Source organism: Arvicola amphibius, chromosome 10 (assembly GCF_903992535.2).
Source record: "Arvicola amphibius chromosome 10, mArvAmp1.2, whole genome shotgun sequence".
Classification (NCBI taxonomy): domain Eukaryota; kingdom Metazoa; phylum Chordata; class Mammalia; order Rodentia; family Cricetidae; genus Arvicola; species Arvicola amphibius.
Window position 1 is genome coordinate 120,164,121 of NC_052056.1, and position 21,950 is coordinate 120,186,070.

General features: G+C 45.5%; 1 protein-coding gene across 1 annotated transcript; it reads right to left on the reverse strand.

Annotated features, from left to right (window-relative positions):
* Nucleotides 1-405: 405 nt before the first annotated feature.
* Coq5 (coenzyme Q5, methyltransferase) lies at nucleotides 406-19,325 on the reverse strand. Its single transcript, XM_038344714.1, has 7 exons — nucleotides 19,104-19,325; nucleotides 15,441-15,590; nucleotides 12,460-12,681; nucleotides 7,777-7,883; nucleotides 2,443-2,531; nucleotides 1,171-1,282; nucleotides 406-1,092 (listed from the first exon to the last, which is right to left on the reverse strand). The coding sequence occupies exons 1-7, from the start codon at nucleotides 19,303-19,305 to the stop codon at nucleotides 991-993; spliced, it is 984 nt and encodes a 327-aa protein (XP_038200642.1). The 5' UTR covers nucleotides 19,306-19,325; the 3' UTR covers nucleotides 406-990.
* Between the last annotated feature and the right edge of the window lie 2,625 nt (nucleotides 19,326-21,950).

Sequence of the window (21,950 nt, forward strand, 5' to 3'; positions counted from 1 at the left end):
AAGTACATGTATTCTTTAGATTTATATCTGTTTTACTGTTTATGTGTATCACTGTTTGCATGTATGTGTGTGCACAGTGCCCACAGAGGTCAAAAGAGGCAATGGGTCCCCTAGCATAAGTTACAGATGGTTGTGAACCACCACGTGGGTGCTGGGAACCAAACTTCGGTGTGCAAGCGTAGCGAGTGCACTTACTGAGTCATCCCCCAACCCTGATATAAATTATTTCCTTCCCTACTCTCTGTTCTTTCTTTTTACTATAAACATGTATAGTGTATTCTGACAGGCCCCGTTTACTAAGACTGCTTTCCTGATGATGGACACGAGGATGGTGCCTGGTGACAAGACTGACACGGATGGTGACATGCACTGCCTTTGTCACCTCCCCCAAGAAAAAGGGACAAATAGCACCCACAATGTAAACTTTACTGCTTTACAAAATCCTACTTTTGTTTGTTTGCTACTGGCCTCAACAGGCTAAGCATGTGCTCTCCCACTGAACCGCACCTTCAGCCCCTGGTTAGTCTAATATGTGCTCACCGCTGAGCACCTCACCAGCCCAGGGTTCTAATATTGCCAGCGTTCTGACGTGGACCTGGGCTTTTAGCCCTAGATTCAACACTAGTTCCCATGATCCATTATCCCTCTGGAAGGCATCTGTGACAGACGAGCCATGAGGAAGTTTCAGCACTGTGTAAGTGCTGGTTTTACCTGACTCCACACTGCACAGCCAAGTGTTAGCAGGAGTTCAGCAAAACCAGACCAGACACTTCTGGGAGAAGGCCTTGGTGGCCCGGGCAGCTACTAATGAGAGCTGCAAAAACCAGCAGGGGTTTGTTTCTTCCTTTTTGAGACTGGTCAGTGCAGAACATGAATCCAAGGTTTGATTCAAGAGAAGAGAGATGCTCCGCTACTGTCTCATCAGGGAGATTATATTCCAGTTCCAGACCTCCGCTGAAACGACTGGTTTGTGCTGCACACAGAAAGGAGCTAAAGTTTGAAGCCAGAATGAATGGCCACGATTCCTGTTGTCAGGTTTTCATAGGTCACCTTCTGAAAGCCTGCATCTTCAACCATCTCCTTGAACTCTTCCTGAAACACAAGAGAAGCACATGGGATGCTTGGGTTGCGATCTCAGGGCATTGGCTGTAAATTACAAAAGCTCTGTACCTGATTTGGGAACTTCCGAATACTTTCCACAAGGTACTGATAGGACTTCCAGTCTCCTGCAATTACCTCCCCAATGACAGGGATGACCTGGAAACTGTACAGATCATAAAGCCTAAAAAAAACAAAACAAAGAGTGACAAAGGCAAAGATTAAGATTAGAGTGGATTCTGGGTGTATTCCCTGTACCAATAACATAAAAGTGTGGGGCTAGGCGAGATAGCCCAGCGGTTAGGAATGCTCTCCGTAGCCAGGCATGGTAGTGCACACATTTAATCTCAGCACTTGGAAGGCAGAGGCAGGCAGATCTGTTTGAGTTTAAGGCTAGCCTGGTCTATATAGAGAGTTCCATGACAGCCAGCCAGGGCTACATAGTGAGACCCTGTCTCAAAACAAACAAATAAATCTTTACAAAAATGTGTTTGGATCAATCCCTTAATATAAAGTGGGGAGCCGGGCGGTGGTGGCTCACACCTTTAATCCCAGCACTCGGGAGGCAGAGGCAGGTGGATCTCTCTGAGTTCGAGGCCAGCCTGGTCTACAAGAGCTAGTTCCAGGACAGACCCCAAAAGCCACAGAGAAACCCTGTCTGGGGGGCGGGGGTGGGGAGAGATAGTAAGTGGGACAGTGTAAGCCAGGAGTCACTGACTCAGATGTCTACAGGGGTCAAGCAAGTGACTGAAACAAGGCAAGTAGGCCAAGAGCAAGGCCCACAGGGACTGACGGCTGCGTAAAACTGGAGGAAAGGCAGTTAACTCTGCCTCTGATGCCTGCGCGGAGGAGTTCGCCCTACCAGTGACCCATCTGATTTTTCCAGTGAAGTTGGAAATCCAGGTTCTCATGTTAATTTCCTGATTTCACGTTTTTAGCTGGCTGGTGGGTTTGAGATAGTTTTATTCATTGTGTAGACTAGTCTGGCCTGAACTCATTATACAGACCCAAGCAAGGGTTGAACTTGAAGTGATCCTCCTGCCTCAGCTTCCTGAGTGCTAGAATTACAGGTATAAGTCACCACACCTAGGATTAAATTTTTTAAAATACCATATGAGTCAAACAAAACAAACTGTGTGGGCTAGCATGGCCTCTGGGTGTTTGCTGAGGCTCTTCTGGACCAAGCATTTTCACTAAGAACTCACTGACCTCTTCAAGAATCCCTGCCCCTTGGAGCCTCTGAACTTACAAAGTCAGATGCCTGTAGCTTACTGGCTATTTTCTATTTTGGGGTGGGGAACCTTTTGCTAGACAAGTTTATAAAGCTCTGTTATCAGTGCTAACCTGGATATGAGGGGATCATTCACTTGGCTAAACTCCAGGCAGAGAAACCGTCCTCCTGGCTTTAGGACCCGATGGGCTTCCTGGAGTGCCTGAGAGAAAGAGCGAGAAGGAATCCTCAGCAACCTCTCCACAATTCCAAGGAAATCCTCAGCGACCTCTCCACAGTTCCAAGGGTCAGAGGCCGGTTGAGTTTCTATGTGCACTGAATGAAACATTCCCCATAAATTCCCTTTTACTTCCTTATGATTTATATGCAGAAATTACCCCATGTTCAGGCACTTGCTGCCCCGTGACTAGAGAAAGTTGCTGATGCAGGCAGACGGGCACAGCTCCATGAAGATGAAGCTTAGAATCATGCATTAGAACCACAGTGCGTATCTGTGCACCACTTGTGTGCCAGTGCTTGCAGAGGCCAGAAGAGGGCATCATATCCTCAGGAACTAAAGTCAGACACAGGTGTAAGCTGCCATGTGGATGCTGGGACTGGAACCTGGGTCCTCTGGGAGAGCAGCCATTGAGCTATCTCTCCAGACTCCAACATAACAATTTTAATTAAAGGAATATGACAGAAAATGACACATATGTGGATAATTCATTTTATATGGCACAGAATGCAACACAACATTACCCATCGAGAGCCTGGTAAACATCATGGGAAATCTGCACAAATACAACCTACTTAGCTATTGTCAAAGGAAGAACTAAGAGTTTTATGTGATAACATGGAGAAAAATCACCACATAAGCCCAACCAATGGCCCAGGCCTATAACCCCAGCTACTTGGGAGACCACACAAGGCCAGCGTAGGCTATAGGATGACTTGAAGGCCAGCTTAACTTAATGAGACTATTAATGAGTATCTATAAAAAGCTCTTAAGCAACACAGACACATACAAAGTCACTGATTTGTGTGTGCGTGTGTGTACTTGTGTGCATATGTGTTTCTTTAGAATGCTGAAGACTGAACTCGGGGTCTTGCACATGCTAGACAAGTCCTCTGCCACTGCAACCCCAGTACACACCTGGCCTTTTCCCTGGAACTTTCTCTATGGACCAGGCTGGTCTCGAAATCAGGGATGCGCTTGCCTCTGCCTCCTGAGTGCAGACTGAAAACGTGTGCCCCACAGTTAGCTCCTCCTGCTTGTGTAGCCAGCACTTTACTGAGTGCGCCATCTCCCCAGTCCTTCCTAAGCACTGGGGTTATAGGCATTGCCAGCACATCCAATTTAATAGACACACTTAAAAGGCACAAAACATCTTTACAAATATACACAAGGAATTGGAGACTGTGTGGGAGAAGAGGCACCGAATGCTGGGAGGTGAGTGTGAGGTTATCACTGACACAATCTTCAACTTTGATCTTATTCAAAAGTATTTCATTTTAATCTTACTTTTTTTTGTTTTTGTGAGATACAGTTGTTACTGGGTCTGGCTACAGGACAAGAACTCATCACATAAGACTCCTGTAGCCTTAAACCTGCGACGATGCTCCTGCTTCTGCCTCCTGAGTGCCGTATCACAGGTGTGAGCCACAACAACTGGCAAAACACGTTTCAATCAGAGCATATAATAAACCTTTTATAGATAAAGGGATGGCCATAAAAACCAAGCTACAGAGTGGGTGCTGGCTGCCTAGCATCACTACAAACTGCACAGAGCAGCATAGAGAAGGGCTCGTTTTCGCTTACAATCTGGTAGGCTCCAGGCTGGGACAGGGTAGACCTTTGCCTGCAGACTCTGGTGAAGAGGCACAGGATGGCAAACTGCTCACCTTCACACCAAAGTCAAGAAGCAACAAAGAAGTGATGTGGGAAGTCCTTCTGTATATGTTTTGTGTTTATTGGTTAATGAATAAAGAAGCTGCTTGGGCAAAGGCAGGGTAGTATAGAGCTAGGCAGGAAAACTAAACTAAATGGTGGGAGAAAGTAGGCAGCATCAGAGAGAAGCCATGTAGCTACAAGAAAAAGATGCCCCCCAGAGCCTGGTGGAACTTTGCCAGTAGGCCACGACTAATGGGGAACCTTGTTAGCCAACCATCCTTAAGAGGTGGGTCTTAGTTAAGGAATGGCTTCACTGGGAACCAGGGTAAAAGGTGTGTACCTCTGTGTGCATGTTCCCTACACCTTTTCCCGCAGGACTGTGCTTGGATTTCTCGTTTCCTATTTCGTGTTTCCCCCCTTATAATAAATACAATATAATTGTTTTATCCTTAGCTAGCCTGGTTATTTCTACACATGACCTCATGGTGATACAGATTAATAAAGATGGGTTAATTTAAGATGTAAGAGCTAGCTAGCAATACCCCCTAAGTGATTGGGCATGCAGTGTTTTAATTAATACAGTTTCTGTGTGATTATTTTGGGTATGGGCAGCCTCCAACTACAAATAAGGTCAGCTTTTGGTTTATTTTTTGAGACAAACTCTCATACAAGAACCAATAATACCTGGCCTTGGTTGTTTTAAATAGGATCTGTCAGGCCAGGAGACATGTGCCTTTTTTAATCCTAGCACGCTACAGCCAGAAGCACACATAGTGAGTCTAAGGCCAGCCAGGGTAACAACATGAGACCTTTTCTCCAAAACAGACAAAACACCCCACAAAAAAAAAAAAAAAAAACAATGGCAACAAAGATAGGCTCTAGCTCTACAGCCAAGACTGGCCTGCAACTCTAGCTCAGCCTCCCAGGTCCTGTAATTGCTGTATATGTTGACAAGCCTGGTTTAGGAAACTACATTCTAGCAAATTATCAAACCCAGAGAGAGGGTGGCAAAGACCCTCTGGCCTGTAGCCAGGGAGAAATTATATCTGAACTGGAGTGCAGTTTAGTGGACTGAACCCTTAGCCTGGAGGAATCTATGGATGTTCCAGTAGCTAGTATCATAACTAAACTGGAGGGGAATCACGTGGCCATTTGCAGAGGCTTATGTGCCCACATGACTGGTGTCACAAATAGTGCAGAGTGTGGAAAAGACAGAAAAATTTCCCTTCATAGTAGCAAAGTAATTATTTACAGGATTAATTTGTCTCTTCAGAGAGTTGTTTTTTTTTTTTAAATTTATTTAACTTTATGTGCATTGGTGTGAAGGTGTTAGATCCCCTGGAACTGGAGTTACAGACAATTGTGAGCTGCCAGGTGGTTGCTGGGAATTGAACCCAGGTCCTCTGGAAGAGCAGCCAGTGCTCTTAATCATTAAGCCATCTCTCCAGCTCCCTATGTTTACATTTCTTTTCTTTTCTCTTTTAAAGATGTATTTATTATGAGTACAGTGTTCTGAGCACAGATCTCATTACAGATGGGTGTGAGCTACCATATGGTTGCTAGGAATTGAACTCAGGACCTCTGAAAGAGAAGCCAGTGCTTTTAACCTCTGAGCCATCTCTCCAGCCTGAGAGAGGGTTTTTTTGTTTATTTTATTTTTGTTTTTAAGCTGGATGTAGTAGCTCATGTCTGTAGTTCTAGCATTTGGGAAACTGGGGCAGGATTGCTGCAAGTTCAAAGACAGCCTGGGCTACACAGTGAATTCTAGGTCAGCCTGGCTATAGAGTGAGAACCTGCTTCAAAAGAACAAAATGAGGATTTGTTTCTTCATGATATTGTTACATGAGTTTTGCTGGCCTGGAATTCACTATGTAGGACAGGCCTCAAACTTAAAGCACTCCTCCTGCCTTTGCAGGAGTGTTGAAAATACAGCCATATGCTACCACACCTGCCTACAAAGTGCTTTTTTTTTAATTAAAATATACAGCTGGGTGTGGTGATACATGCCTTTAATCCCAACACCTGGGAGGCAGAGGCAGGTGAAGCTCTGAATTCAAGGGCAGCCTGGTCTACACATGAAGTCACAGACAATAAGTTCTATGTCAGGACTACATATGGAAACCTTGTCTCAAAAACCACACACACACACACACACACACACACACACTCTATATCTATATATCTATACCTACACCTGTATATCTAGTGTGTGTGTGCATGTGTGTATGTGCACATGAGCATGCATGTGGAGAACAACTTGCAGGAGTTGATTCTTCCACTGTGTATTTCCTGGACTAAACTCAACCCGTTAGGTCTGGTAGCAAGTGCATTTACCTGGCACTTTTGATCTTGGTTTCCAAGTAATAAAATAGAGAAAGGGATAGAGGTGGCAGAGAGAGGGGGAAGTAAGGGAGAGAGAGAGAAAAATAAAAACAGGACAGGGAGAGAAGGGCAGGGAAGGAAGAAGGCTTAGAGAAATGCTAGACAGCTCAAGGCCCCTAACCGCCAGGAGGCATGAGCACACTCAACTAACCGACGGGGTTTCTACAAGGCCCCATCTAAAGGTCCACAGCACCTCTCAACAGTGTTACCCTCAGGTCTCTTGGAGAGTACTACCTATATTCAGACCAGAGCAATCGCTACAAAGAAAGTCTTGCCTAGAAATAGAGGAGTCAGACAGTGGGGGCCCACAACACAGAAAAGAAGCCAGTTTCTTGCATGTGGTCTTTAAATGTTTGAAAGAATGTTCAGGAGGAAATGAAGAGCTGAATCCTATTGAGCTATGAGCATCTCTTCCCGCTGTACTGGAACTATGATGTTCCCTTTAGCCTGGACAGCATCCGAGTGCCTCTTTCTGTGTCTGACTATGCCTCTGACCTGCAAACTCACACAACTTCAAAAAAGGAAACAGGAAATACCATGGCAAGTCCAACCATGAAGAGAATGTAAGTGTCAACCCGAGCAACCAAGAACTGGTTCTGGCTTAACATCGTGGCAACTAAGAAACAAAAAAGCCCTGGGACTGGAGAGATGGCTCAGTGGTTAAGAGCATTTACTGCTCACACAGAAGACCCAGGTTAAAGTTTGCAGTACCCATATCAGGTGGCTTCTAACTTCCTGTAACTCCAACTCCAGAAGATCCAACATTCTCTGGTCTCTCTGGTCTCCAAGGGCACTTGCATGACACAGTGCACAAAGACTCACACAGGTACATACATATATATATCAATAAAGAATATATATACACATACATACATACATACATTAAGAGAAGAGCTATGGAGATAGCTCAGTGGGTAAGCACACTTGCTATGGAAGTAAGAGGACCTAAGTTCAAATCCTCAAAAAGCCATGGTTCTCAGGGCCAGTATACCAGCATACACACCACACACACACACACACACACACACACAGATGAGAAAGAGGAGGACGAAACCTCTAAGTTTAAATAGTCACTCCTCTTAATTACTGGGCCCAGAAAAGAATCTTCCCTGTCTTCACCTGGGATAGGTCCACTCCAGGGGAACTGCTATCCTGAAAATCCCATGCATCCCGAGGATGCATCTATTCATACCCGGTCAATGTGTGTGACATTCCGGATCCCAAACGCAATGGTGTAAACATCAAATTTGTCATCATCAAAGGGCAGTTCTTCAGCATCTCCCAGTACCCATGCAAGTCCTGGAAGACAAAACCAGTTCTGGGTATAAGTCTAGGTGGCTGTTTCCCACTGCACCAGAGAAGTAGAGAATCTGAGGATTCTGTAGGAAGTCAAATAAAAGTGTAAGTGCCCTAGGCAGCAATGTGTGTGGCCTTGTGGTGGGGTCCAGTGGCACAGAGCCCATGATGCAAAGTCTGGGTAATGCCAGAACTGAAGTGAGAGAATTCGGGAACTGTTTGGTTGTTGTGGAATATAACTTTAACTATGTAAAGATTGTTACATTTTTTTATGCTGCATTTGTTTAACAATGTAAAGATGTGTTGCCTTGCCTGCCTAAGGCACCTGACTGGTCTAATAAAAAGTTGAATGGCCAATAGCCAGGCAATAGAGCAATAAGCAGGGCAGGCAGGCAGAAAGAATAAGTAGGAGGGAGAAGAGAAGAGCGAGAGAATGAGAGAGGAAATGAGGGAGACACCAGACAGACAGACACGGGGTAGGACATACAGAATGAAAGAAAGGTAAAAAGCACCAAGGCAAAACGCAGATGAATAGAAACAGGTTAAACTAAGTTATAAGAGCTAGTGGGACAAACATATGCGAAAGGCCGAGCATTCATAACTAATACTGAGTCTCCATGGCATGATTTGGTGTCGTGGAGACCAGATCCGGTGTCGGAAACGCCCGCCGTCTCCACTGAACTCTGGCCGCCTTCACTGGTGTCCTCCGGTTTAAAACCTAACTTACAGCCGGGCGGTGGTGGTGCAGCCTTTAACCCCAGCACTCGGGAGGCAGAGGCAGGCAGATCTCTGTGAGTTCAAGGCCAGCCTGGGCTACGGAGAAAGTTCCAGAACAGGCTCCAAAGCTACACAGAGAAACCTTGTCTCAAACAAACAAACAAACAAAACCCCCACTAACTGACTTGGGGACAGCTACCCACCAGCATTTCTGTTTCAGCACTGGACATTCTGTGTGCTGGGCAAATGCTGCCACTGAACTACATAGCTAGCCCTACCCTAAAGCAATGTTTTTCCAACCAAGTGCTTCATAGTTAGCACTGTGGTAAAGAGTTATGGTCTTAAGGTTTTACTTATTACTTTTTTAAAAAATAGTTTTCAAGACAGGGTTTATCTGGGTAGCCCTGGCTGTCCTGGAACTTACTATGTAGAGCAGGTTGGCCTCAAACTCACAGAGATTCACCTACCACCACCACCCAGCTCCAACTTTCTTTTAACTTTTTATTAACTAAATTGTCTAAGACTGACCATAAAATGAACTCACTCAAGACCAGGCTGATCTTGAATTTTTGATTCTCCTGCATCAGCCTCCCAAATATCTGGGATTATAGGTCTGAGTGATTGGTCTGGTTCTAAATTCAAACAACAGTGGCTCCTCATCAGTGTAACTGTGTCCTCAAGGACAGTGATTTTGATTCCGTTTACTAAGGACCAGCAAGGCGGCTCCGAGGAAAAGGTGCTGGTGCCAAGACTGACACCTGAGTTTGAAACTACATGGGGGAGCCAGGCGGTGGTGGTGCACGCCTTTAACTTCAGCACTCAGGAGGCAGAGGCAGGTGGATCTCTGTGAGTTCGAGGCCAGCCTGGTCTACACAGCAAATTCCAGGACAGGCTCTAAAGCTACAGAGAAACCCTGTCTCGAAATACAAAACAAAAACAAAAACCAAAAACCAAAACCAAACTACATGGTGAAGGGGAAGGAGAGAACCATTTCTTACAAATTGTTCTTTGACCTCCACAAAAACAAGTTTATGCTCACACACATAGGCACACAATGTAAATTAATGTAAAAACTCCAACACTGTCAAATAAACATTATGGGAGGCCGCTATTTTGGACTATGCTCCTGCACTAGGTCCAATAGACCAGACTGAAAATCATAGTGGATGTCTTGTGCTCAAGTTCCTACATCCATGTGGAAAATGACCTGTGAAACCTGAGGACTAGCACGGCTCCTCCGACTTTACTCCTACAAGAAGAAAGGAACAACTGGAAACACTCCGCTAATAGCCACTCATGCCCTTCTGGACTCATTTACAAAGAGAGAGACTGAAGCAGCCAATTGGCTTTTGATTCCTCCCTTCTGTTTTCTCCAGTCTTTATCTTTCCATAAAACCAACCTCTTTGTTTGGTCAGAACATTTGCTTCCCTCTGTGGAGCAGGCTGGCCTTGAACCCAGACCCACCTGCCACTTCCTCCCAGAAGAGTTTCCACCTAATTGACTACATCTGGAATAATGTCAGCAAAGGACAGATTCCAACCATTTAGCTCAAAGGATTTTTGTTGTTTGTTTTTGTGTGTATGTGTGACTGAGTGTATGTAAGTGCACCACACATGTACAGGAGCCCACAGAAGGCAGAAGAGGATGCTGGAGCCCTGAAACTCGAGTCTTAGGCAGTTGTAAGCTGCCAAGTGGATGCTGGGGACCCACTGCAAGAACAGTCCGCTCTCTCAGTCACCGAGCCATCTCTCCAGCCCCTAGCTTAAAGACCGTAAGTGGCTTTACTTTTCATTGCTTAATCAGGCAGGCAGAGGTAGAACTGAATATCAGGGGTTCAGGACCAGCCCGAGCTGCTAGCCTGGATAATGTGACATTTTGTCTTGAACAACAGCGAGTTCCTAAGCAGGTTCCCAGCTACACTGGAGGAGATGGCTCCAGAGATGGAGCATCCCCTGTCATTTCACTGTTTGTTCTCCGTTCTCTATGGCCGAGCACTGGACAAAGGAAATGCGTTCATCAGTAGGAGTAAGACATGTAGTCCTTGTCTAGAGACTGCCTTCTGGCTAGCGTGGATGGCTAACAGGAGTCCTTTATCATGAAAGCCAAGTGGGCTGTAGTTCGTCTAGGCAGCTTCTTCTTGATGTGTGGGGAGGAGGAAGAGAATAATTGGCCTAAAATAACCAGACATTCAAGTGGGAGGGGGACAGAGAAATGCTGACATTGCCCAGAGTGTTGACAGAGGACCTTCTTTGTGACATGCCCTTGTCTCTCTGGCTGCCTGCACTGCCTTGATGGCACGGAAGAGGGCAGTCTGGCAGTCCCGGAGATCTAAGTCAAGAGGGCAAGCTTTGTTGCTTGAGATGGTTTCACTGCGTAGCCTGAACTGGTTGGGAACTCACCGCGTAGAGCTCTCACAAAGGTCTACCTGCTTTTGCCTTCCAAATTCTGGAATTAAAAGTATGTACTGCAGCCGGGCGGTGGTGGCGCACGCCTTTAATCCCAGCACTCGGGAGGCAGAGGCAGGCGGATCTCTGTGAGTTCGAGACCAGCCTGGTCTACAAGAGCTAGTTCCAGGACAGGCTCCAAAGCCGCAGAGAAACCCTGTCTCGAAAAACAAAACAAAAAACAAACAAACAAACAAAAAAAAAAAAAAAAAAAAAGTATGTACTGCAGCCAGGCGGTGGTGGCACGTGCCTTTAATCCCAGGGTTCAGGAAGCAGAGGCAGACGGATCTCTGAGTTCAAGGCCAGCCTGGCCTACAGAGTGAGTTTCAGGATAGGCTCCAAAGGTACAAAGCCTGGTTGTCTAGGGCAAGTATTTTGAAAAATGGTCAGATGTAAAATCAGTGGCAGGGTAGCATAGTCAGCATGTGCAAGAACCTGGGTTCAATCTCCAGTACTGAAAAAGGTTTTTAAAAACGAAAGAAAAAAGGAAGAAAGAGAACACTGTGTGACTTAAGAAGCTCCTATTATGAATTCAAGACCAGCGAGGTCTACAGAGTGAGTTTCAGGCTAGCCAAGGCTATACAGTTAAGACCCTGTCTCAAAAAAAGCAACAACAAAACCAACAACTTGAAGAAGATTTTTTTTTTTTCGAGACAGGGTTTCTCTGTGGCTTTGGAGCCTGTCCTGGAACTAGCTCTTGTAGACCACGCTGGTCTCGAACTCACAGAGATCCGCCTGCCTCTGCCTCCCGAGTCCTGGGATTAAAGGTGTGCGCCACCATCGCCCGGCTTTGAAGAAGATTTTTAAGGCGTGAGATGGTTCAGTGGGTAGAGGTGCTTGCTGCCAACCCTGACGACATAGCCCAGTTACCAGGACCCATGTGGTGAAAGGAGAGAACCAACTCCCACAAGTTGTCTTCTGACCCCCACACGCGTGCTATGGCACCCGTATAATCTCCTCTAGCCCCCATAAATAAAAACATAATTTTAAAAAGTAACAATGGCTGGAGAGATGGTTCAGCAGTTAAGAGCACAGGCTGTTCTTCCAGAGGGCCTGAGTTTGATTCCCAGCACCCAGCAGGTTTACAAGCATCTGTAACTCCAGTTCTAGATCTGATGCCCTCTTCTGCCCTCTGCAGGCACCAGGCACCCAGATGCTGCAGAGACATAGATGCAATCTAAACACTATACAGATTTAAAAAAAAAAAAAAAACTGCAACAACAAAAAAGAAGATCCTTAAGCTCTTTGGGCCACACAGCACTACTCACCAAGCTTAGCCCGTTGCTCCAATTCTGGAACACACCTCTAAGCTGGGCTCAGCCACCATCTTCAGTCCCTGCTAGCTGGTTACATGGCCAGTGGCTGGACCATAAACACTTGAGAACTGATGTGCATCACTTTACTCTGAGGGACTCACCGGCTGTGTGTCCTTGGTCCACGGCTTTCTGTTTTCCAACCTTCAGCATCTCCCTGTTGATGTCACAGACCGTGACAAGTGAACCACCCAAGGGGTCCTCTTCATTCTGGTACTTTTTGGCAATTTCTTCCCAAGATAAATTTTGCTGAGCCCGTAACTGTCTCCTCTGTTTCCTCTGATGCTGTGCCTGAACATAACGAAGGAACCGGAATGCAATGTCACCTGCAGGAAGCCAACAGAAGGAAAGATAAGAATGAAACCAAGCAAAAAGTATCCCAAGCCCCAAAGAGCAGAGGCAGGAGACATGTGATGGAGGAAGGATGCTTCTGTTCCTTTCAACAGAACTGTTCCTCCCTTTACCCCAAAAAGGATGCATCTGTGTTATCTAGGCTGGCCTTCAGCTCCTGACCCTCCTGCTATAGCCTCCTGAGCTGGGACTAGATGCATGCTACCATGCCTGAGTTACACTAAACCTTTCTCCTTCCTTCCTTCCTTCTTTTCTTCCTTCCTTCCCTTCCCTCCTTTCTTATTTTCTCATTTGATACTGTTTCATGTAGCCCAGTCTGACCATGAGTTCACCAAGTAGCTAACGATAATTTTGAAGTCCTGGTACTCATGCCTCCACTTCCTGGGTGCTGGGATTATATGTATATATCACACAACTGGGGTTCAAAATAATTTTCACATTAAGGGCTGCAGGTGCGGCTCAGTGGGGAGAGTACTTGCCTAGCATGCACAAATTAAGGGGCTCCACACCTAGCAGAGCATACATCAAATAATCAAACATGGCTGTGCATGCCTGCAATCCAGCACTTGGGAAGTGGAGGAGAGAGGATCAGGTCAGCACAGCTATGTAATGAGTTTAAATTTAGGCTGTGATACATGAGACCGGTCTAAAAAAAAAAAAAAAAAAAAGCCACTTATGACGGCACATGCCCAGTACTTGGGAGGCTGTGGACCTTTGTGTTAAAAGGCCTGCCTGATCTACATAGCAAGTTCCAGGCCAGCCATGGCAACCCTCTCTAAAAAACAAAAAACTACAAAATTAATATAAGTAGTATAAGACGGCTCTCTACATCTATAGGTTCCAATCTACAGATTTGACTATGGCCTACCAAGCCCACAGACTTTGCCATCATCCCCTAAACAATACAGTGAAACAGCAGCTCACCTGGCATCCATAGCTGCTAGGTGGCATTGCGCTCAACCAAGGGTTTGAAGCAGGAGCCTAAGCAAGTGCTCTTCCACCAAGCAACACCTCAACCCCAGCACGCATTCTGTCAATGTTATTATTGCTGCCTTCCTTTAGACAGGAAGGGAGTTCATGTTGTCTAGGTTGTCCTCAAGTTTGCTATGTGGCAGAGGGTGATTTCTGTCCCTTTGGCCTCCACCTTCTGAAGGATATGACTGTAAGTGTGTATGGCCAGCCCTGGTTTCTGTGGTACTGGGGACTGAATCCAGAGTTTCATGCATGCTAAGCAAGCTCTCTACCAACTAAGCCACATCTCCAGCTCTTAATTGTTTGGTTTTTCTTATTAGGTTTGTTTATTTATGTGTTCATTTTTTTTTTTTTTTTGAGAAAGGGTCTCTCTGAGTAGGCCTGTCTGTCCTGGAACTCAATCTGTAGACCAGGCTGGCCTTGTACTAAAGAGATCTACCTGCCCTTGCCTCCCAAGTGCTGGGATTAAAGGTGTGTGCTACCGCCTCCCAGGTTATTAATTTATTTTTAAGATTTTGTTTTTAATTATGTGTATTTTTGCATCTGTGTGTGGGTTTGTGCACATAAGTGCAGTGCCTATGGAGTCTAGAAGAGGGTGTTGGACCCCTGGAGCTAAATTATAGACAGTTGTGAGCCACTTGACACAGGTGCTGAGAACTGAACTAGTGCTCTCTGCAAGAGCCATATTTACTCTTAACCATTGAACCATTTCTCCAGCCCCTATCTGTTTGTTTTTTGAGATAGGGTCTTTTTTTTTTTTTTAATATTTATTTATTTATTATATATACAATATTCTGTCTGTGTGTATGCCTGCAGGCCAGAAGAGGGCACCAGACCCCATTACAGATGGTTGTGAGCCACCATGTGGTTGCTGGGAATTGAACTCAGGACCTTTGGAAGAGCAGGCAATGCTCTTAACCTCTGAGCCATCTCTCCAGCCCGAGATAGGGTCTTGATTTGTAGCCCAGGCTGGCCTCACATTCACTATGGAATTCAGGCTGGCTTGGATTCTCCTACCTCAGCCTCCCAAATGCTGAGATTAAAGGCTCTCTAATGTACACATTCTTAGCATTTTCCTCTGCAGGTGCTCAGTGTGCAATAAGGAACAAAGGCCTACAGTATGCTTTGATGCCTGATGTGAGAGTAGATGAGGCCTAAACAGCTTATGTCCTGAACAGCTTATGTCGTGTGAGAAAAGGCTTTTCTCCAAATGGAAGGAAAAGGAGATTAAAGGCCAAACGGAAGATAACAGGCTGGAGCCAAGCTCTATGACACAGATTTGTCTACAGTATTTGTAAAGCCATGGTTTACTCCCAAGCATTGAGAAGGAAAAACAGAACAAAGTAAAAAACAAGCTGGGCATGGTGCCCTGGGCCTGTAATCCCAGCACTGGGGAGGCAGAAGCAGGAGGATCACAGACAGCAAGGAGTTTCAAGGCCAGCTTGGGTTGTTACAAAGTGAGTTTAAGGTGAGTCAGAGCTACACTGTCTCAAAAACCAAAAAACAAAAATCCAAAAAGATAAAGCAGTCATTCAGATAATGAAATGTCACAGAACACTTTTTAGTTGGTGAAATCTTTTCGTAGAAAAGTACCAGGCACAAAGCTGCCCTGGAGCGACATGCTTGCCCTCTATCAGAAGTCAGCCGCACAGTGATCCTTCAGTCACCACCGCCAGTCTAATGGCAGGTGTGGTAGCCCACTTCACCAGCAAACAGGTCTAAGGATGTTCAGCCTTCACAAGGACACCAATCAGGGTATTACCTGTGCCTCCAGCCACATCAAGCAGTTGGGTTCCGGGCAATGGGTGCATCTTCCTGATCAGCAAATCCTTCCAAGCACGATGGATGCCGAGACTCATCATGTCATTCATCACGTCATACTTCCTGGCCACGCTCTCAAACACCTGATAGACTGGCGTGAGACAGACACAGTTATCAATGGACTGATGAGGGGAAATCTAAAGGAAGAAACAAAGGGATGCTTTCCCTCTTCAAAGTGTCTGTCTTTGCAAGGTGATGCTAGGCCACAATGCTTAACATTAAACCTAAGATGCACCTTAACATTATGTTTCCCTTCTCATGGTGCTGGGGATTGAACCCAGGGTCTTGCACATGCTAGGTAAGAAGCCCACCAGCGAGTGATTTCCGCAGACCCCAACACCACCCTGCATCAAATGCTTAAAGGTTCACAAGAGAAACCAACCTATTTCCTAACGCCCAGCATCCCCATTCAAACTCAGTGCTGGATTAACTGTGAGTATGAGCACGAAATACAAGCTTTGGGCAGTTTTTATTCCACGACTCATTATGAAAACAAGAGGTATATGTCATAATCAGTAACCAGTTATGTCATCTACTTTATAGACTGCAGGCTGATGTGTGTCATCATGGATCAGTTAATCAGCGTACAGTCATTCATGTCAGACTACAATACTTCTACTGTTTCCTTGTCTCTTGGTGACAAACCCATTTGGTATACTTAAATAAATGAAAGAGGAAATTGAGCAACAAAGATGAGTGACCAGGGGAATAAGGGTAAAGATTAATGAGCATGACTAAAGCCCTGAATTTAATATCCAGCACTGGGGGGGGGGGGGGGAGCAAGCAAACAACAATAGCAACAACAAAGAGTACATCACAGAAATGGTGGAGCAGAATGAGAATGCACATCAGTGCAGTCACAAGCAGAAGGGGTGACTGTGGGGACACAGACACTGATGTGGCCCAAGAGTCTCTAGATCCACAGCAGAGAACTTTGTAAGGATAAACTTTCTAACCTGGGTGAGGCATAAGAATTGTGGCAACCGGGTTCAAGATGACTCAGAAGAAGTGATAGAAAATAAAAATTAGAGGGAGAGGGAGAGGGTTCAGCGGGTGGAGCACCTGCCACACGGTCAGGGAGATGGCTCAGCGGGTGGAGCACCTGCCTCCAAGCCTGAAGATGTGAGTTTAACCCACAGGACCCACGTGGCAAAGGAGAGAACTGACTCCTGAAATTTGTCCTCTGACCTCCCTGGAGCCCACAGACACGCACACACACAAAATCAATACAGATGTAATAAATTTGTTTTAGAATTTCCATTAAAGGGGTTCTTAGAGGTATGTCATGATGGTGAGAACACAAGTCACCTCTTCATGCCCCAACAGAAAGTTTAGAAAGGGGTTAATGGCAATTTGCCAAGTCATAGGACCCATGCTTAATTTCTATTGTAAACACCATGACAAGGGGGCAAAGTGTTCAAATTGCTCCTGGTGCATTTTTAATTAAGCTAAAACAATTTTATTCTCAGTGTTTGGAATTTTTCTTAGGATTTAAACATTTTAAGCCAAACTTTAAAATATGAGCTAAATCCCATTTTTGGGTTTTTAAATATATATATTTGTGTATACACACACACACACATATATATATGAATGATGTGTGTGTGTGTATAATGGTTTTATCAAGACAGGGTTTCTCTATGTAATATCCCTAGCTGTCCTGAAATTCACTTTGTAGACTAGGATGATCTCAAACTCAGAGATCCGCCTGCCTCCCGAATGCTAGGATTAAAGGTGTGCACTAGGACATCTGACCCTTAAAACACATTACTTTTTATTTTATGTGTATGAGTATCTGCCTGCTCGTATATGTCTATATGCCACATGAGTGCCTGGTGTCCATGGAAGCCAGAAGAGGGCATCTAAGATCCCTTGGGACTGGATATAGACCAGTTGTTCTCAATCTTCCTAACACTGTGACCTCTTAATACAACTAACTCCTCATGCTGTGGCAACCCCAAACATAAAAATTACTCATTGCTATTTCATAACTGTAATTTCGATACTGCTAAGAATCCTAAGGTAAATATCTGTGTTCTCTGATGGCCTTAGGTGACACTTGTGAAAGGGCTGTCCCACCCCCAAAGGGGTCATAGCAACCCACAGACTGTGTTGTTATGGACAGTTGTGAGCCATCATGTGAGCGCTGGGAACTAAACTGGGTCCTCAAATGCTTTTACTGATAAGCCATCTCTCTAGACCCTTGATTGACTGATTTATCTATCTCTAGCCCTTTTCCTGATTTATTAATTTTTGAAGAGGGTCTTGATATTGTAGCCCAGGATGCCTTGAACTTGTGATACTACCACAAACCTCCTGAATGCCGGAATTATAAGTATGGGCACTACATTTAATTTTCTTTTCTTTTCTTTTCTTTTTTTTTTTTTTTGAGACAGGGTCTCTCACTATGTAGCTCTAGCTATCCTAGAACTCAGAGATCCCTTTGCCTCTAGCTCGTGTGTATGTGTGTGTGTGTGTGTGTGTGTGTGTGTGTGTGGTGTGGTGTGTTTTGATTTTTCGAGACAGGGTTTGTCTGTGTAGTTCTGAAGCTCTGTAGACCAAGTTGGCCTTGAACTCACAGAGATCTGCCTGCCTCTGCCTCCCGGAATGCTGGGGTTAAAGGCATGCGCCAGCACAGCCAGACTTACGTGTATATTTTTTTAAGGGGAGGGAATGGTGTCTTTCTTTAGTAAGAAACTAAGAATGTGGACTCTGTAGCCAGAAAACCAAATGGTGTTAAGACAGTAGTTCTTCTACTATAGTAATCTTAAATTTGTCTCTGTAGAGACAGGCTCTCACTATCTGAGACTGGCTTCAAATCTGAGGTACAGTGGAAAATTACCTTGACTTCTAACCCTCCTGCATCCACCTTCCTGGGATCCTGGGATCACATGTTTACACCATCACACGCAATTTACGTGGATCTGTGGTTCAAACTGAGCCGCGCGTGGGAGAGGCAAGCACCCTACCGACTGAGCTCCGTTCCCTGCCCGACTACTATCTTAAATTCTGTTAAGTTCTTGTTTAACTGTTTCCTAAGAAAGGGATTAACATTAGTCACTAGTGGGAAACTGAAGTGAGAAATGGGGGTGGGGGATGTCTACAAGGCGCCTGGCATATAACCTCGAAATTGATGACAGTTAAGGATCATGGGGGGGCAAGTCGGGTTTGGTGGCACAGGCCTTTAATCCCAGCACTCAAAGAGGCAGGTGATCTCCACACGTCAAGCTTGACACTGAGGGACACAAGGGGGCGTGTGGCGTGGTGTAGCGTCTCAAATGTCTGCATTCCCAGTTTATCTCTGTGCGTTCGAGGCCAGCCTGGTCTACAAGGGGCAGTTCCAGGACAGGCTCCAAAGCTACAGAGAAACCCTGCCTGGAAAAACGAAAACAAAAACAAAAGAAACACTCCCCAGTTACAGAAAATGAGACTCCAATAGTGGGAAGTTGAGTCTGGGAGGTGGGTACTGCGCGGAAGTCAGAGCTGTAGGACTGTGAGGACCACAGCTCTAGGGCTAACAGGACGTTACATCCGCCCGCAGATGGGTGAAGGAAACCAAATCGATGACAGACAGGTCCCTCCATCCGCCCTCTCGCCCGGTCACCTTTGCCCCCTTTCTCCTCCTCCGACACAGTCTCAAACCCGAAGTGCGTTTCTGCGGCTCGCTTCTCTTGGGACAAGGACCGCGCACTCGGCGTGGCTCCGAGCCAGAATCTATGAAACCCGGGGAGCCTGCAGTCTCCCGCTGCCCGCGACCACCCGCGGCAGCAGTAGAGCCATAGACCACAGCTTCTGGGAGCCGCCATCTTGATATCCCGGCGGAGCGGAGGGCACGTCGGGTTGCGTCACCAGCCGGGTGACGGCGACCGGCAGGAGTCAGTATTAGTAGAACGCGCCCGAAAATGCCCGTTGTTAAGACGTCATGTTTGGTTTAGGATTTGAAAACTTGAACAAGTGTACAACAGGTGTTCCCTAACAGAATTTAGAATTCACCAAGAATGAGGAGATCTCGGAGTGAGGCCCTAGTTGTGTCTGCTGCCAACCAATACCTCTGCATCCCGCGTGCTAGAATGCTAGAATGCTCCACTTGTATGTTTTCTGGTGCAGAATTTGGCTGAAATTAAGGCATGTTGTTGTTAAAAGACCAAGATTACGTGATCAAATTTTTTTGCTTTAATTATATGTATCTGTATATATACAGATACATATATACATATACATATACATATACATATGTATGTATGTATATACTCACATATTACTTGTGTGTCTATGAGGGTATGTGTATGTGAGTGTAGGTGCCTGTGGAGCCCAGAGGCATCTGATTTCTTGGTGCTGTAGTTCTAGGCAGGTGAGCCTACTGATCTGGGTGCTGGTGATTGAATTCCTGCGCTTTGCTTGAGTGATACACATCATAACAGGTGAGCCATCTCTCCACTGCCTATGTGTTTTGGTTTTGATTTTTGTTTTTAAAACTGGAACTATCTTACATAGTCCAGAGTGGACCTGAACTCATAATATCCCTGGTTCAGTTTCATCCTGAGGGCTGAGAACACAAGCCCGTGCTACTTCCATCCCTTTTTAGTGTCTTTTGGAATTGGACTCAGGATCTTGTGCACACTTGGCCAAGGCTGTGCCAGTGAACTACATCCTAGTGCTTTTTAAATGTATTTAATTTTGTTGTGGTTGTTTTTTTTTTTCTGGGACAAGGTTTCTCTGTGTAGCCCTGGCTGTCCTGTAACTTGCTCTGTAGACCAGACTGGTTTTGAACTCAGGGATCTGCCTGCCTCTGCCTCTGAGTGCTGAGATTAAAGGCAAACGCCACCACCACCCCGTGTACTTGATCTTTAAAATTTCATTATTTGTGTCTCACATGCACACACATGCCAAGGTCCATGTCTGGAGGTCAGGAGATGATTTTCAGAAGTGAGCTCTCCATGGGCTCTGGGACTTGAACTCAGAACCTTGGGCTTGCACAGCAAGCACTTCGACCTGCAGATCACCTTGCCAGTCCTTATCTTTTATTTTGAGATTGATTTCACTAAGTTGGCAAGGCCTTGAACTCACTTTTTCACCCTACAGGCTTTGAACTTTTGCTCTTCCTTTGAGGAGGAATTAAAAGCCTGCATCACTAGGCATGACTTCCTTCTATTTTTATTTGTTAACGGAAAAGATAGGGCATTACAACCATCTTATACAAAAGCGAGCATAGAGGTTGCAAAGTTTTTCTTGAATTTTTGTTTCTGTTTTAATTCCCCTTTCAAATGTATATTTTCTGTAAATATTTCACAAGGAGAAAGTGCCAAAGATCCTAAGAAACTAATTTGAAATGAAAAGTCTCTTCTTGGTTTAATATAGCCCAACAGATGGACACCTACTGCATTGGGATTCTCTGCCCCTCTCTTCCATTTTTATGAATGGCAGAAGGAAGAAACTATTCATCCACACACTTATAATTCTCGTGTCTTTGCTACGTGCAATAAAATTTCGTCACAGAATTTTGGTATCCCCAGCACATCTACTTACATGTAAGAATGGATCTCAGGATTTGGGGTTGTTCCTTCTGGACATCCCATTACACTTTCTAACTGAAGCTCTGTGTGCGTGTGTGTGTGTGTGTGTGTGTGTGTGAGAGAGAGAGAGAGGCAGAGAGAGAGAAAGAGAAAATGAGAGAGAGAGAAAGGGAGAGGCAGAGAGAGAGAGACAGAGAGAGACAGAGAGAGAGAGAAAGAGAGAGAGGCAGAGAGAGAGAGAAAGGGAGAGGCAGAGAGAGAGAAAGAGAGAGGCAGAGAGAGAGACACACAGAGAGAGGCAGAGAGAGAGAGAGAGAGAGAGAGAGAGAGAGAGAGAGAGAGAGAGAATCTATAAAGTGTAAAGAAAGCAAGATCTGATGGTGAAGCTCTGTAACCACAGACACTTGACAGGATGCTGAGGTAGAAGAATCCTGAATCAAGCTCAGTATTGACAACTCAGTGAGACCTTATCTCGAAGTAAAAGGCAGAAAAAGACTGAGGTAAAGTCCTTGCCCAGCATGTCCAAGGCCCTAAGTTCAGTACTGAGAATCCCTTGCCCGTACAAACAAAAGAGCAAAGCCAAACAAAAACTGAGAGATCATTGCTTGTGAGGCCAAGGCAGGAATAGTAAGAGTGTGAGGCCAGGGGCTGCAGAGATGGCTCAGAGGTTAAGAGCACTGGCTGTTCTTCCAGAGGTCCTGAGTTCAAGTCCTAGCAACCACATGGTGGCTCACAACCATCTATAATGACATCTGGTGCCCCCTTCTGGCCTGCAGGGAGAACTAAAAAAAAAAGTGTGAGGTCAAACAGGCCATGGTGTCACACACCTTTGATCCCAGCATTCCAGGGCCAGAGGCAGGAGGATCCTTGAAAGTTCAGGCCAGCCTTATCTACAGAGCAAGTTCCAGGATCAGGACATGACAACAAATGGAGCTGAT